Source organism: Cynocephalus volans, chromosome 5 (assembly GCF_027409185.1).
Source record: "Cynocephalus volans isolate mCynVol1 chromosome 5, mCynVol1.pri, whole genome shotgun sequence".
Taxonomy (NCBI): domain Eukaryota; kingdom Metazoa; phylum Chordata; class Mammalia; order Dermoptera; family Cynocephalidae; genus Cynocephalus; species Cynocephalus volans.
In genome coordinates this window covers 42,636,356-42,650,706 of record NC_084464.1, presented here as the reverse complement: position 1 = coordinate 42,650,706, position 14,351 = coordinate 42,636,356, and the positions used below count along the sequence as shown (strand labels likewise).

The 14,351-nt window shown below is 47.9% G+C and overlaps 1 protein-coding gene and 1 pseudogene across 1 annotated transcript; one reads left to right on the top strand and one right to left on the bottom strand.

Moving 5' to 3' along the window:
* Nucleotides 1-283: 283 nt before the first annotated feature.
* LOC134378988 (endoplasmic reticulum-Golgi intermediate compartment protein 2-like) lies at nt 284-941 on the bottom strand (annotated as a pseudogene).
* A 10,407-nt stretch (nt 942-11,348) lies between these two features.
* LOC134378843 (high mobility group protein B3-like) lies at nt 11,349-11,825 on the top strand. Its single transcript, XM_063098167.1, has one exon. It carries the CDS (start codon nt 11,349-11,351, stop codon nt 11,823-11,825), a length of 477 nt encoding a protein of 158 aa, XP_062954237.1.
* Nucleotides 11,826-14,351: the final 2,526 nt, after the last annotated feature.

The following is a 14,351-nucleotide window of genomic DNA, read 5'->3' as shown; positions in this document are numbered from 1 at the left end:
CAGGGTAAAAGTTTTTCTCCTTCACTAGGAGGTGCTAATGTGCATTATCTACTAAAAGAGGTAAGTGATTATCTGCATGGCCATCCTTAAAGGGGACAATTGATGGTTTTATAGGATCCAAGTCTGAAACGACAGCAAATTATTTCGACTATACATTTTCCAATTCCATGTAACATGCCTATTGTTGAAAAGATTCCTCCAATGGGTATCAAAGTCTTAAAAATCTGCCGGAATGGCATGTGCTCCTCGGTAACTGTCACCATAAGAGAACTGAGATCGTATTTCATAAATATCTCAGAGACTCCATGGCTGCCTGCAGCATGGTTTTGAAATCATGATTGACAAGTACTGCCAAATGTGCATGACCTCGGGGATGTGGAATTGTCTTGTCCACAGTTATGTGGAAATTTCCTGCTACCTTATTGACATACAGATGACCATAAATTTGGCATGCATCTGGAAATTGCGATGCATCATCTGCCCTTGGTGGAAGTGCTGTTGATGCAGTTTTAAAAATCACATCACGAAGTGAGTGCCCTTCTTGCAGCCTACTCTACATCAGCTGCAGCATCCTCTGCCACTCTTTTTGTTGTGGTGAAAGATCAAATATTGCTGGTTCATAAACTAGACCATCTGTAGCTGCAGCCATTACTTCTGCTAAATCCAATACATCTGCTCCAACACACTGACACTTCATGGCAACGGTAATATCTATATTAATTCTCAATTTGCTATAAAAATCCTTGTCTACTTCATATTCATATTTCACCCATGTATCTTGATATACTGAGAATTCCATTATGGTTAATAAATCCATAATGGTAAATACTATAACAGAAACTGTACCCCCACTGGCTGAAGTCTCTACATTGTCAGGGATCTTTGAAAAGGCATCTGAGTCTCACCAGCTTTAAGGTTTTTTTATGATTCAGCCACCTCATCTTCAGGAAAACCTTCATATAGTCATGCTTGTGTTACGGTCCCAGCCAACCACCATGTTTCATAGAAGCCTGGTCGCCCAGTAATAGACTTTGGATGTATGGTCCTCTCAAAACTTATGTGGAAATCTGATCCCCAATGTGGCAGTTTGGGAGCTGTTTGAATCATGGGGGTGGATCCCTTATGAAAAGATGAATGCTTTCTGTGGGGGTAGTGAGTTCTCTCTTTATTAGTTCCTGTGAGAGCTGGTTGTTTAAAAGACCCTGGCACCTCCCATCTCTCTTTCTGTCTTGCTTCTTCTCCATGTGTGATCTGCTTGTACCCGTCTGCTACCTGCCACTCTCCGCCATGAGTAGAAGCAGCCTGAGGCCTGCACCAGGTGCAGCTGTCTCAGAATCATGAGCCAAATAAACCTATTTTCTTTATAAATTACCTAGTTTCAGATATTGTTATAGCAACACAAAAATGGACTAATACAGAAAATTGGTACCAGAGAAGTGGCATGTTGCTTATAACAAATACTTGAAAATGTGAAAGTGGCTTTGCAACTGGGTGTTAGGCAAATGTTGGAGGAGTTTGGAGGACTCAGAAGAAGATAAAAAGATGAGGGAAAGTTTGGAATGTTTTAGAGATTGGTTAAATGGTGGTGACCAGAATGCTTATGGAAATATGGGCTCTGATATAAATGAGAAGGGACTTATTAGAAACTGGAGCAAAGATCAACCTTGCTATGAACTGGCAAGGAACTTGGCTGCATTGTGTCCATGCCCTAGGACTTTGTGGAAGTTGAGACTTAGGAGTTGTGAACCAGAGTATTTGGTGGAAGAAATTTCTAAGCAGCAGAGCATTAAGGAAGCTGCATGGCTACTTGCCACAGCCTACGCTGAGTTATGGCAGAAAAGGCATGATGTAAAGCCAGAATTTAAAAGGCGAGCAGAGTGTAAAGATTTAGAAAATTTGTAGCCTGGACATGTGGTGGAGAAGCAGAGGACATTTTCAGAAGAAAAATCCAATGGTGCTCAGAAGATTAGTGCAAAAAAAAGGGATTATTAAGAGAAGAGAAAAAGAGACAAGGCATTGCAGAAGCCTCTGGGGTCAGCCCTTCCATTTCAGGTCCAAAGGCCTGAGGAGACAAAATGGTCTTGGGGAACAGGCCTGAGGTGACCTCCATGGGCTCACTGCCCAGGGCCACCTCAGGAAGCTGCTAACAGCACCAGCATGCCAGCTGCTTTGGCTGCTCCAGCCGTGACTAAATTGGTCCCAGGTGTGGCTGAACCTGCAGCTTTGCAAGATAGAAGCCGGGAGTCTTGGTGGCATCCACTGGTGTTGTCTTCAGGCTGGCTGAATGCCAGAGCTGTGGAGGCTTGGGCGCCTCCACCCCGATTTCAAAGGATGGATGGAAAAGTCTGGGGGCCCAGGAAGAGATCTGTCACAGGGGCTGAGTCACCACAACCAGCCTTCGCTAGAGCAATGCCAAGCAGAAACGTGGGGTCAGAGTTGCAGCAGAGAAACCCCGTCAGCATCATGCCTAGTGGAGCTGTGAGAGTTGGACCTCCATGGATACCCAAGACTTGTGGAGCTACCAGAGTGGAATACCAGCCTGCGAGAGCTAAAGCATCAACTGAGACCAGGAAATTCATAGAAGTGAAGCTGCCTGAGGACTTAAGGACCCAACCCCCACACCAGTGAGCAGAGGACATCGAACATGAAGTCAAGGTACATGATTTGCCAGTTTTGAGATTTAACACCTGCCCTGTTGGGTTTCAGACTTGTTTGGGACCTATTACACCTTTCTTTTGGCCTATTTCTCCCTTTTGGGATGGGAATATGTACTGTATGTTTGTCCCACCATTGTATTTTGGAAGTAGATAACTTCTTTTTGATTTCACAGATGGGACTTTGAACTTTGGACTTTTGAGTTGAAACAAGACTTTGGAGATGAAATGAACGTACTTGCATGTGAAAAGGACATGAGTTTTGGGGGATCAGGGGCAGAATGTAGTGGGTTGAATTGTGTCCCCCCAAAATTCAAAAGCTTGAATTGTGTCCCCCAAGTTTTACATACTAGAAACTTGGTCCCCACTGTGACTATTAAGAGGGTGGGAAATCCTATTATGGTAATTGAAAGGTGGAGCCATGAAGAGGTGATTAGATTGTAGGACTATGCTGTAGTGAATGGATTAATAATGGTGGTCAGGGGTGTGGTTCTGGGGATTTTAAAAGGAGAATGAATGAGAAGGTTGATCTCTTGCTCTCTCTGCTCTGCCATTTTCTGCAATGTGATACTCTTTCTCTCTCTGCTTCCACCATCTTGCAATGTGAGACCCCTAGGTCATTGTTGCTACCACCAGATGTGTTCCTTGGACTTTGGACTTGTCAGCCTCAGCAACTGTAACCAATACATTTTGTTTTCTTTATAAATCACCCAGTTCCGTGTGTTTTGTTATAAGTAACAGAAATGGACTAGTGCACCCGGATTCCCATATATCTGAAACACTCTTGGTTTTGATAAAGTTGTAGGGTTTTTCCTCATTTTTTGTTTTTATTGGCTCAGGAGGAGAGGGGAGCTTTTGTCCTATTGAAGCTGCTTGTATGCTGAAAAATGGGAGTAAAGGAAGGGCTGGACCTGGGTGAGCCCTCCCAGAAGGCTCTGGGAGGGTGGCGGGCAGCCCTCCCCACACAAGTCCTCTCTAGCAGATGTGTACTCCCAGCAGCACACCCGCCACACCTCCCAACTTCTGTGATATGCTGGCCACGTTCTCCATACTTTGAGCCTCCGAGGGCCTGCAGAGCAGCAACAGCCCCATGACGGCCACGGTCTGCTCCCCACTGCGAACTTCAGTCTCTCCTGGGCCTCATCCCCTTCCAGCTACCAGGTACCCTGGATCCTGCCCTTCTCCTTCACCACCTTCCACTGCCTCCACTGGCCGCAGCCCACGTGGCCCCCGAAGCCCAGCAGAAAGCCATGACAGTGCTGGGGGGGGGACTGGGGAGGGCAGGGGGTTTCCTGAAGATCACACTGGAAGATTTTATAAAAGAATTCTTGTAGGTGGGGGGGGACAGTAAGCTTTCTAGGCCACTTGGGTCCTTCAGGAGTTTCTCTTCACGCAAGTTTTCTCTTTTTCATGTAGATCTATAATATATATGAATACATGTATAAAAATAAATTTACATAGAAATAAAATAGATATATATATAGATATAACTAATGTATGTGAGAATGGAGCTGGCACACCTTGGGTGCTGGGGTCAGAGGGCAAGGGCAAGGAGAACCATTCCCTTGGGCCAGCACCGCTTCCTCCAATCCAGCCTTGAGGGGCTGCTTCAAAACCAGATGGAGCTATCTTGCCATCACGAGGTGTCTGTTAGCTGCCTCCTTTCAAAAGTCACACCTTCTGGAATTTGGAAGAGGGCCACCACTGCTCCAGTCCTGGGGGCAGCCAATAATGACTGCAGGAGGGGTCCTAGAAGGGCCTGATGGCCAAATGTGTAGAGAGGGCCCACTTGGCACCACAGGGCTCTCTCCAGCTCTGGGGCTGCCATACCCAGAATTCTTCCCCATCTCCTCTTCCCCACCCCTGATTGCTGGTTGTCACCCCTTGGTGGCACTGTGGCTCTTGTTGCCTTTCCTATTGTCACCCCTATCTCCAGCTGGGGTGCAGGGCTTAGATAGAACTTTAGAGCTGGCCTGGATCAAAGGCTAGGCTCTGTCCAGAGGGGCACTTGACTGTCTAGTCCTGTGCTGTCTCATGGGCACCCTGCCTCTCCTGCTACATGTCCAGGGTCTGGGGAACTGGACACAGTGGAGAGCTTGCCTTTGGGCTTAGTTCCAAATCAAAATCTCATCTCACCAGGGTGAAATTTTTATTTAAAAACTTAGAAAGAGAATTCAACTTCCCTGGTTTCCGTGTGCCTGTTGTGTGGCCTTAACCCGAAGGTCATCCAAAACTGTTAGAGAGCCATACAGACAGGGTGGGTCTCCAAAGGGACTGGCTTCCATTCCACCCCCTTCCCCACAACCCTCCAGGAATTAGAGCAGGACAGTGTTTCTCTGACCCACACTCCTTTTGCATATTATCCTCCAGTGCAGGTGGTCAGGTGAGCAAGGAAGAGCCTGTTCACCTGGCTGTGGGAGTGGGGGACTGGCCACATGGTTGGGATTCCTTTTTGAGCCTGACCATGCGCAACCATATGCTCTCTCTGGACAGCCATTTCCTGTCCTGCCTTCCCGCCTCTCACTCTCTCCTGTGGTCTAAGAGGAACCATGTGCTATTGCAATGAAGACTGGGGCTGGGGTATCTCAAGGTTTGGGCCCAAAGTGAAGTGAAACTTGAGAGGGGCCCAGCCAAGCAGCTGCCCTGTCCTGCTTCTGGGCCTTCTCATATCTTCTCACACTTGTTTGTGGGGCAGCCTGTCCTTTAGTGGAGAACTGTGGACCTAGCTGCCCTCTGTCTCCTCTGCATGTGACACATCAACATACTCTGAAGCTGGGTTTGTCCTTTCAGTTTTGTTTCCTGGTTGGAGCACCCTGCTTTCCCAGCCTGCAAGAGGAAACCCCTTGAGGGCACGTGGGTGGCCATGCTATGACACTGAGAGGCTGCCCAGGTGTGGGAATGGTGGAGGTTGGCCTGGACTACTTGGGGAATGTCATTCCCGGTGTTGGAGTGAGCAGGACCAAAGCCATGTTTGGGCCCAAAACTGCCTGGGCTGTAGGAAAATTTCTTTAAAAACAGCTTTTTTCTCAGCATGCATTTCTCTGAGTTCCCTCTTTTCGCATTGTTATTTGATATGTTGAACCTTGGTTACAAGGCAGTATGACATTATTTACATAAATGTAAAGTTGTTTTCCAGTCAGCCTGGAGCTGCAAATTTGCCATCAGGCACGTACTATTCAGATCCTGAAAAACCAAGGAAGACATCAATAAAGTTATGCTGATTCCACTCTGAAACAAAATCCTATGGGACTCTAAGATAACTTCAAGGACAAGAACAGAAACCAGACGGGGCCTTGGTGAGAACTTGTACCTGGATCCTTGCACAGAGCCCACGCACAGCTCATGTCCCTGTCTCTTTTGCTTTTCACTTCCCATGTTTCATTCCCTCAATCCTCTCTTTAAAAACCCCTCAGTAAATCTGAGTCTTTGAGATGGTTTTATTTATTCTTTTTTTTTTTCTTTTGCTGGCAGGTACGAGGATCCAAACTCACTCTAACTGACTGAGCTAATCAGCCATCCCTTTTGAGATAGTTTTAGTCTGGCTGTCTCCTTCAGGTTTACTGGGAAGATGGGTTAGCCTAACATCTCCCTCAGGTCACTGGTATTGCTAAATAAAATTGACTCCCTATTCCACCAAAAATTTGACTTTTGGGTCATTTATTTTTATTTGGGGGCAGGCAGCAGGACTTGGGTTTGTTAACAAGATTTTGTTGAGCCAAGGCAGGAGCTCAGTGCCTTGGGGTAGCAGATTTTGGCAAGCCAAGCCAGGGTTTTTGTATGGGGCAGGCAGCCAGACTTGGGTATGGTGACACTGGTACTTTCCTGGGAGTGGAGCAGGGCCTGGGGGTGGAGGACTGGTCTGTCCCTCCTGGTGCTCCTCCTTGCCAAGCTGGCGAATTTGGCTTCTAGACCAGGGAAACTGAGCTGACCTTCTGACATTTCATGGCGGGGTGAGGCCCAAGTGAGAGAAATAGGAGCTGCTTGGAGTGGAGGAGGGGCCCTGGCTCTGCCTCTTGCTTGCAAAGAAAAGGGCACAGGGAGTGGGGGCTGCCCACCCAGGACTCCACTCTTCCCAGCCAGCCACGAGCTTTACGTCGTTCATAAAGACTCGCTGGATCTCAACAGACTGGGGGGAAGAGAGAGAAGCCCCTGCACCCTGCCCAGAGAGAGTGCCTGCCTACCCCATGGCACCCCCAGCCCGGCCCACCCTCCTTTGCCCCTGCCTGGTCAGGGGCCAGGAATTGGTTTCTGGGTATTTCTTACACCCTTCCTTTCCTTTCCTGTGTGACTCTGTTGCCCCTCCTGTGCACGCCCCACAGTGGGTCTCTTGCCACAGACCTCCTTTTCCCATGTCAGAGAGGCAGATAAGATCTGGGGGTGGGAGGAGCCCCATCTTCAACTCGGGGCACCTCCTTCCCTCTGAGGCTGAGAACAGACCTGAGGGAGAAAACTGCTTTGATGACTTCAGGGCTCTGTTGTCCTCAGGATGGGGGCAGCTCTCCCATCTATTGGGGGCCCCCTAGAATCTGGCTGAAGGCCCAAGCTCCGGAGGTTGGGGACTCCTCCATCGAGCTTCCACTGAGATTGTCCCTTGCAGTGGCTGCACCAGCCCCATCACATTCCTCTGTCCCCTCCCATCTGTCAAGCCCGTCAGCACAAAGGACTAAAGACAAAGGGGCAGCAGAGAGGCCTCTCACCCGTCCGCAGGTTTGGAATTACGCGGTGCTGCGCAAACTGAGCCAAGCCGGCAGCTGGAGCAGGACCAGGGCCAGCGCTCCAGCCTCTCGGCAAGGGCTGGCCACACCTGTTCACCCCTGCCGGGATGCCTTTGCTCTCTATCCTCCTGGGGAGGAGGGAGCTGAGTTAGCACGCCAGCGCTTGGCACGAGCCCCTCTGCCGAGAATGGCCTCAGGGCGGCTGTGTCTGCAGCAGCCCCTCAGGGGTGAGCAGCAGAGGACGGCAAGCAGAAACCTTCCCGGGCGGCTGCAGGGCGTCGTTCCTGGCTGGCGCCACTGCTTCGCCCCACGCCAGGAGCAGCGGGAGAGCAGCAGGCCGCTGGTGCCCTCCCCTCCGAGTTACAGCTCCCACGCAGACACCCCAGGTCCCAACTACCCAGAGCGCCTCCGCAAACGGGGCCACCCCCCAGGCCAGCCCGCTGGCCTAGAAGGCAGGCTGGGGCCCAGGAAGGCAGCAGCACCGCGTCCAGCCGCGGTCAGGAGGGCGCCGACGACTGGGCCAGCCGCTCGGAGCCCGGGGCTGTGCCGCCCTCCCTGCCTTGCGCGCAGTCCCAGCTTCCGGAGCCCCAGCACCCTCCGAGAACGGCTTAACCTGTTTGGAGGCTGTAGGGCTAATTCTCAGGCTGCACACCAGCCCCGCGGAGCAGTTCTGCCAAGTGGACGCCGGGTGGTGGAGGCGCCTCAGGGGGCTGCCTGGCCAGCAGCGGGCACCTCCCTGCCTCTCCATCTTCCTTTGCCAGGACTGTCAGAGAAGCCTCGCCGACCTGGGTTTCTTCCTGGACATTTATTTATAGCTCTGTTCAGTGAGCAGTGGTGGCCCGCGGCCCGCGGGCGGGCTCCTCCAGCCGCTCCCCAGAGGCAGGTCCATGTGCACCTCCAGCCCCGGGTGCTGCCCTGCGGGTTCGCCGTCTCGGTGGGGCTGGGTGTGCGGGCCATGTTTGGATGCGACAGACGCCCCTCCCCCTCGGAGGAGACTGGTCTGTCTTTCCATCAACCTAAAGAAACTGCCAGACAGGGTGGGCTGAGATTGTCTGCCTCACTCCCACACCCGCCAGGGTCCCAACCAGCTTGCCCAAAACCCAGGGAAGTAGGGAGCAGCCCCATTAGCCCGGCTGAGACCCGGTACAAAGCCGGGCCGAGGGGACGGCCAGAGCAGTGCAGGCTCCTAAGCAAACAGTTAAGGCCCCCTTCATAATCTTTGTGAATGAAAAAATAAATAAGAAAACAAGACCTCTTGCAGGGGCCAAGAGCCTGAAAAAAAAAAAAAAAAAAAACCCAAAACTAATACATTGGTCCTGCAGGTCCACTCATGTTGTTCCAAATGGCAGGATTTCTTTTTTGTGTGTTTAAGGCTGAATAACATTCCATTTTTTTCTTTATCCATTCATCTGATGATGGATATTTAGGTTGTTTCCATACCTTGGCTATTGTGAAAAATGCTGCAATGAACATGGGAGTGCAGATATGTCTTTGAGATCTTGGTTTCACAATGTATACATTTATCAAATCATCAAGTTGTACACCTTAAATATATACAGTAAAAAAGTAATGCATTGGTTCATTGAGTATCTTATCTTCCAGTGCTGACACACTTCATAACACATTATCAAAAGTTTACATTTGTTAGTATTATCACAGATCCCACCAGAAAAGTTTGTAAGTATTTGGAAGTTATGAGGCTTAAGATTGTGGATACAAGTTTTCCATAATTCTAATTTTTTTTCTTGAGAGCTTAATTTTAACATTGGTAACAAATTCTGTCAGTTGAATTCCTTAAATTGTAGGCTAACATTCATTTTCAAGAAAATGTCTGTTAAATATCAAAGTCTATCCAATATCCAAGATAGTTTCTCTATCATTCATTGTTTCAAGTAAAAGTGATATTTCATAAAAGAGAAGCTAGTTCAGCTCACGCAAATTATTTTCTTTGAAACAGACATCATTTCTTTGAAATGTAGCAGAAGTGTACCTCAAACGTCATCACATGGAATGTTAAAATTATCTGTGAGCTTGAGAATGGTAATTTAATGAAATTAATAATTTTTTATTACTTCAACAAAGATATTTAAAAGTCAAACTGGCGCTAACTATACTGATCTAACCACCACACATCCTACACAATTATTGAAAATCAACGTTATATGCCACATGTATGTATAATAAAAAAATAAAAATAAAAATAAATAAATAAGTAAATAAAAGTGAAACTGGTTTTGTTTTTTCTTCCTGCAAGAAGTGGTAGTAAAGAATACAAAAACTACCATTGCATGGGCTGGCCCATGGCTCACTTGAGAGAGTGGGTGCTGATAACACCAAGGCCACGGGTTCAGATCCCTATATAGGGATGGCCGGTTAACTCACTTGGGAGAGCGTGGTGCTGACAACACCAAGTCAAGGGTTAAGATCCCCTTACTGGTCATCTTTTTTAAAAACAACAACAACAACAACAAAAAACTACCATTGCAGTTTGGTGCCACAGCCTTGATTCTTGCTAAGTTGACAGCAAATTTATCTCAGCACAAATGTTAACAGTGAGAAAGGCACATACTGTTTTAGTAATGTTATGAAAACAGTTCTGATCTTGGGGATCACATGAAAGGGTCTCAGTGACTCCAAGGGCTCAACAGGCCACATACTGGGAACTGCTGTTCTGAGTAAACCAGGGGGTTCACTGGCCCTAACTGGCCCCAGCCTCTTCACTTCCCAGAATCCCTCTTCCTGAGCTGAACTTTCTGCCTCAGAAAACTTTGTTTAGGGCTCTGCTCTAGGGCTCTTCTATAAGAGAACCGACCCCGTAGAAATTTGATGCCAATGAGTATCCTTAGTTTGGGAAGAGATGTGGAGGGACAGATGTTTCTCCTTTGGAACTGGGAACAGTTTGTGCCTGAAGGCACCAGACAGATTCACTCATTGACCCATTTTGATTCTGTTATACATCAGCTTTATATGCATCCTTCTCCCACACAGCTGGATATTGATGCAATCTGTGCAAGATGTAATCTTGGCCCCTTCATTCTAAAAGTATCCAATTCACCTGACTTGAGGCCCACAAAGCATCAAGAGCAGTGCTGTCCAATAGAACGTTCTGTGATGAAGGAATTGTTCTGTATCTGTGCTGTCTAATAGAGTATGGCTAACTATATGTGGCTACTGAGCACTTGAAATGTGGCTAGTGTGACTGAGCAGTTAAATTTTTAATTTTATTTAACTATAATTTTATTTATATTGTTGTCATTATTATTATTATTGGTGGCTTGTTTGTAAAGGGATATTTATATTAAATGTGATTTCATTTCATATTAAAATTATCTTGCATAGAAGCCATGGGTTTGTCTATGTGGGTGTTGGAATAAAGAATGCCCTAAAATAATGAGTGTCCATAAAAGTTTAATAATAGATATTTTAAAAAACAAGAGTGTACAGACATTAACCAAAACATAACTCATCATTGAAGGTCAAAAATGCTCATCACTGAGGCCAAGCCCTGTCTATATTTCACTGGGACAATTGCGGTTATTGTTTTTTTAACCTGCTAAACATAAGACAAATGACACTTCACTTATATCAGAAGAAAATATTATTGAATGCCACATATATCAAATACCCTGGAACTCTGTTGATATATTTTTTGACCTATGGCTTGTTGTTTATTCTTTTGTTTTTTTGAACTATAAAATGAGAAATTTAAATCTCAGAATTCACCACCTTAGAATTATTTACCTATTACTTTTCACTCTTCCCTCCAATTCAAACAACTGACTCTGTTTCCCTTTACCATTGGACACCTCTCTCACCATTGTCTTTACGTAGGTGAAAATATGCTAGGCTGGCTGGTTGGCTTAGTTGGTTAGAGTGGGTGTTACAACACCAAGGTCAAGGGTTCAGGTCACCGTATGTGCCAGCTGCTCCCTATCCCTCCCAAAAGAAAAAAGCCAGACTAGTGAACGATGCAGTCAAGATGGCTGAAGGCGACCCTAAGAAACCAAAGGGCATGATGTCTGCATTTGCTTTCTTTGTGCAGACATTCAGAGAAGAACACAAGAAGAAAAATTCAGAGGTCCCTGTCGATTTTGTGGAATTTCCCAGGAAGTGTTCTAAGAGGTGGAAGACAACATCTGGGAAAGAGATGTGTAAATTTGATGAAATTGCAAAGGCAGATAAAGAATGCTATGATTGGGAAGTGAAGGATTATGGACCAGCTAAGGGAGGCAAGAAGGACCTGAATGCCCCCAAAAGGCCACCATCTGGGTTTTTCCTCTTCTGTTCCGAATTCCGCCCCAAGATTAATTCCATAAACCCTCGCATCTATATTGAAGACATGGCCAAAAAGCTGGGTGAGATGTGGAATAACTCAAGTGACAGGGAAAAGCAGCCTTACAGCACCAAGGTGGCGAGTCTGCAGGAGAAGTCCGAGATGGGTGTTGCTGACTGTTAAGTCTAAAGGAAAGTTTGATGGCACAAAGGGTCCTGCCAGGAAAAATGTGGAAGAGGAAGACAAAGTAGATGAGGAGGAAGAAGAGGAAGAGTATGAATAAAAAGCTGTTTATCTGTCAAAAAAAGAGAGAAAGAATATATGCACAAAATTTTAAAAATAGTGGTGTGATGATTAATTTCATATGTCCACTTGGCTAGGTTATGGTGTCTAGTTGTCTGGTCAAACACAAATCTAGATGTTGTTCTGGAAGTACTTTTCAGTGTGATTAATATTAAAATCAATAGACTTTGAGTAAACAGATTACCCTCCATTAAGGTAATTATCCTCGGAGTTTCAAGATGGCGGCGGCTGCGGCGGCTGGCGCGGAGTAGCTGAGGTGGAAAAGGTGGCCACTGGGCCTCAGGCAGCCGGGAAACTTGTGGACCTTCCTCTGGCCATCTCTTAAGGGAGGACTGCTGCTGCTGGCCGGTCGTAGGGGCTCAACGCCACTTTGCCCCCCGGCAGGAGAGGCTGCCTCATTTACAGGCAACAGCTTTGAAGTGTGGAGCAGGAAAAGAACTGATTCTTAGCTGCAAAAGTGAGTCTTGAAACAGGGAACACGGCGCCAGGGCTGCTGTGGATGCAGCCAGGTTCCCGGAGGCTGGGGCCGCGCTGAAGGCGGCCAGCTGCCCTATCCAGGATTCGAGGTTTCAGGCCGGCATTAAAGAAGACACCTGGGAGCGCCCGAGCGGCGCCGCGACTGAACAGCCCGAGGCGGCAGAGCCGAGAACACGGAAGGCAACAAACCAGAGACAGAGCGAGCGCCCGACCTGGCACAGCACTGTGAGTGATCCCTGGCACAGCTCTGTTCGGGGGGTGGATGCCCACGCGGCTCCTGCCTGCACCACCAGGCCACTCATTGCCACTGTGCTGCCTCCATTTTCCCAGGTGCGGGCAGCTCCGCCCTGCTCGGCCATCACTGAGCCCATTTGCTTGGCCTGGCGCGGGGCTTTCCGGACCCTGCGGGCCGACCCCCTCTCCCACTCCCTCCGCGGTTCTCTGGCAGGGCTGGGGGTGTGGGGCGTCCTGACCAGTTTTGGGAGGGCTAGGAAGTACGGGCGGGCCGACTGTCACTCCACCACACCCTGGACTCCGGCCCCGGTAAACTTCCTGTTACTGGGAGGCAGATACCATCTCTGCGACCACCAGTTTGGAAAAAAGCCTAACGAATTTCTGGTTGGGAATAGTGTGGTAGGAGAGTTCCCAGGTGCGCTTGAACCTGCCGGAGAGCAGGCTGCAGGCGGGCACTAGACTCGGTTTATACCGGGGGGATACAAAGGTGAACAAGACCCGAGAAAGATCTACACAGTGCTACAAAGGCACCCAGAGAGACCGGTCGTCTGTGCCTAGCAGAAACCTGGTAGACTTCCTGGGCGAGGCGGTGCTGAGCAGGGTCTTGAAGGCCCAGCTGATAGACGAGGGGTGCAGAAGACACGCCCCAGCCCAGCACAGTGTGCACAGAGGGGGGAGACGTGCGGCCAGGGAGGCGGAGACTCGACAGAAACCACACACCCGGTGGGGTCGCCACTGCACGATCTAACAGCCTGGGCCAGAGCACACGGAACGGGGAGAAGTCCTGTACAGAAAGTGAAAGCTCAACAGAGATCACACACCCTGTGGTACGTGATCCACCAGCCCAGCAGAGTACAAGCTGACTAGAAAGGTGGATCGCCGGAGAAGCCCAAGACCCGAGGCAACCACACACACAAGACACTAGAGGCCAACTGAGCAGTCACGGCGGGAGCCATACCAAATTGGCAACCACAGCAACATCCTAGTTAGTCATTAGTCTTAAACCGGTGGACTGTGAAACCCCCTGCCACAATGAATAAACACCAAAAAAAAGACACCAGAAATACAAAAAATCAAGAAAGTACACCACCAAAAGTTAATAAATCTCATACTCTAGATCCTATAGAACAAGAAGCCCTTGAAATAACTGACAAGGAATTTCGAGTGATAATTCTAAGGAAACTGAATGAGATACAAGAAAACTCAGCTAGACATCATGATGAAATGAGGAAAAGTATACAGGATCTGAAAGAGGAAATATACAAGGAAATCAATGTCCTGAAAAAAAATGTAGCAGAACTTGCTGAACTGAAGAAGTTATTCAGCGAAATAAAAAACACAACGGAGAGTTTAACCAGCAGGCTTGTCGAAGTTGAAGAGAGAACCTCTGAACTTGAAGATGGGCTGTTTGAAATAACACAAGCAGACAAAAAGAAAGAAAAAAGAATCAAGGACATGGAAGAAAATCTGAGAGAGATATCAGACAACCTCAAGCGCTCAAATATCCGAGTCATGGGTATTCCAGAAGGGGAGGAAAATGGAGATTCCATTGAAAACATATTCAAAAAAATAGTGGCAGAAAACTTCCCAGGTATAGGAAAAATCACAGATCTTCAGATCCAGGAAGCTCAACGATCTCCAAACGTATTCAACCCAAAAAGGCCTTCTCCAAGACATGTCATAGTCAAATTGGCA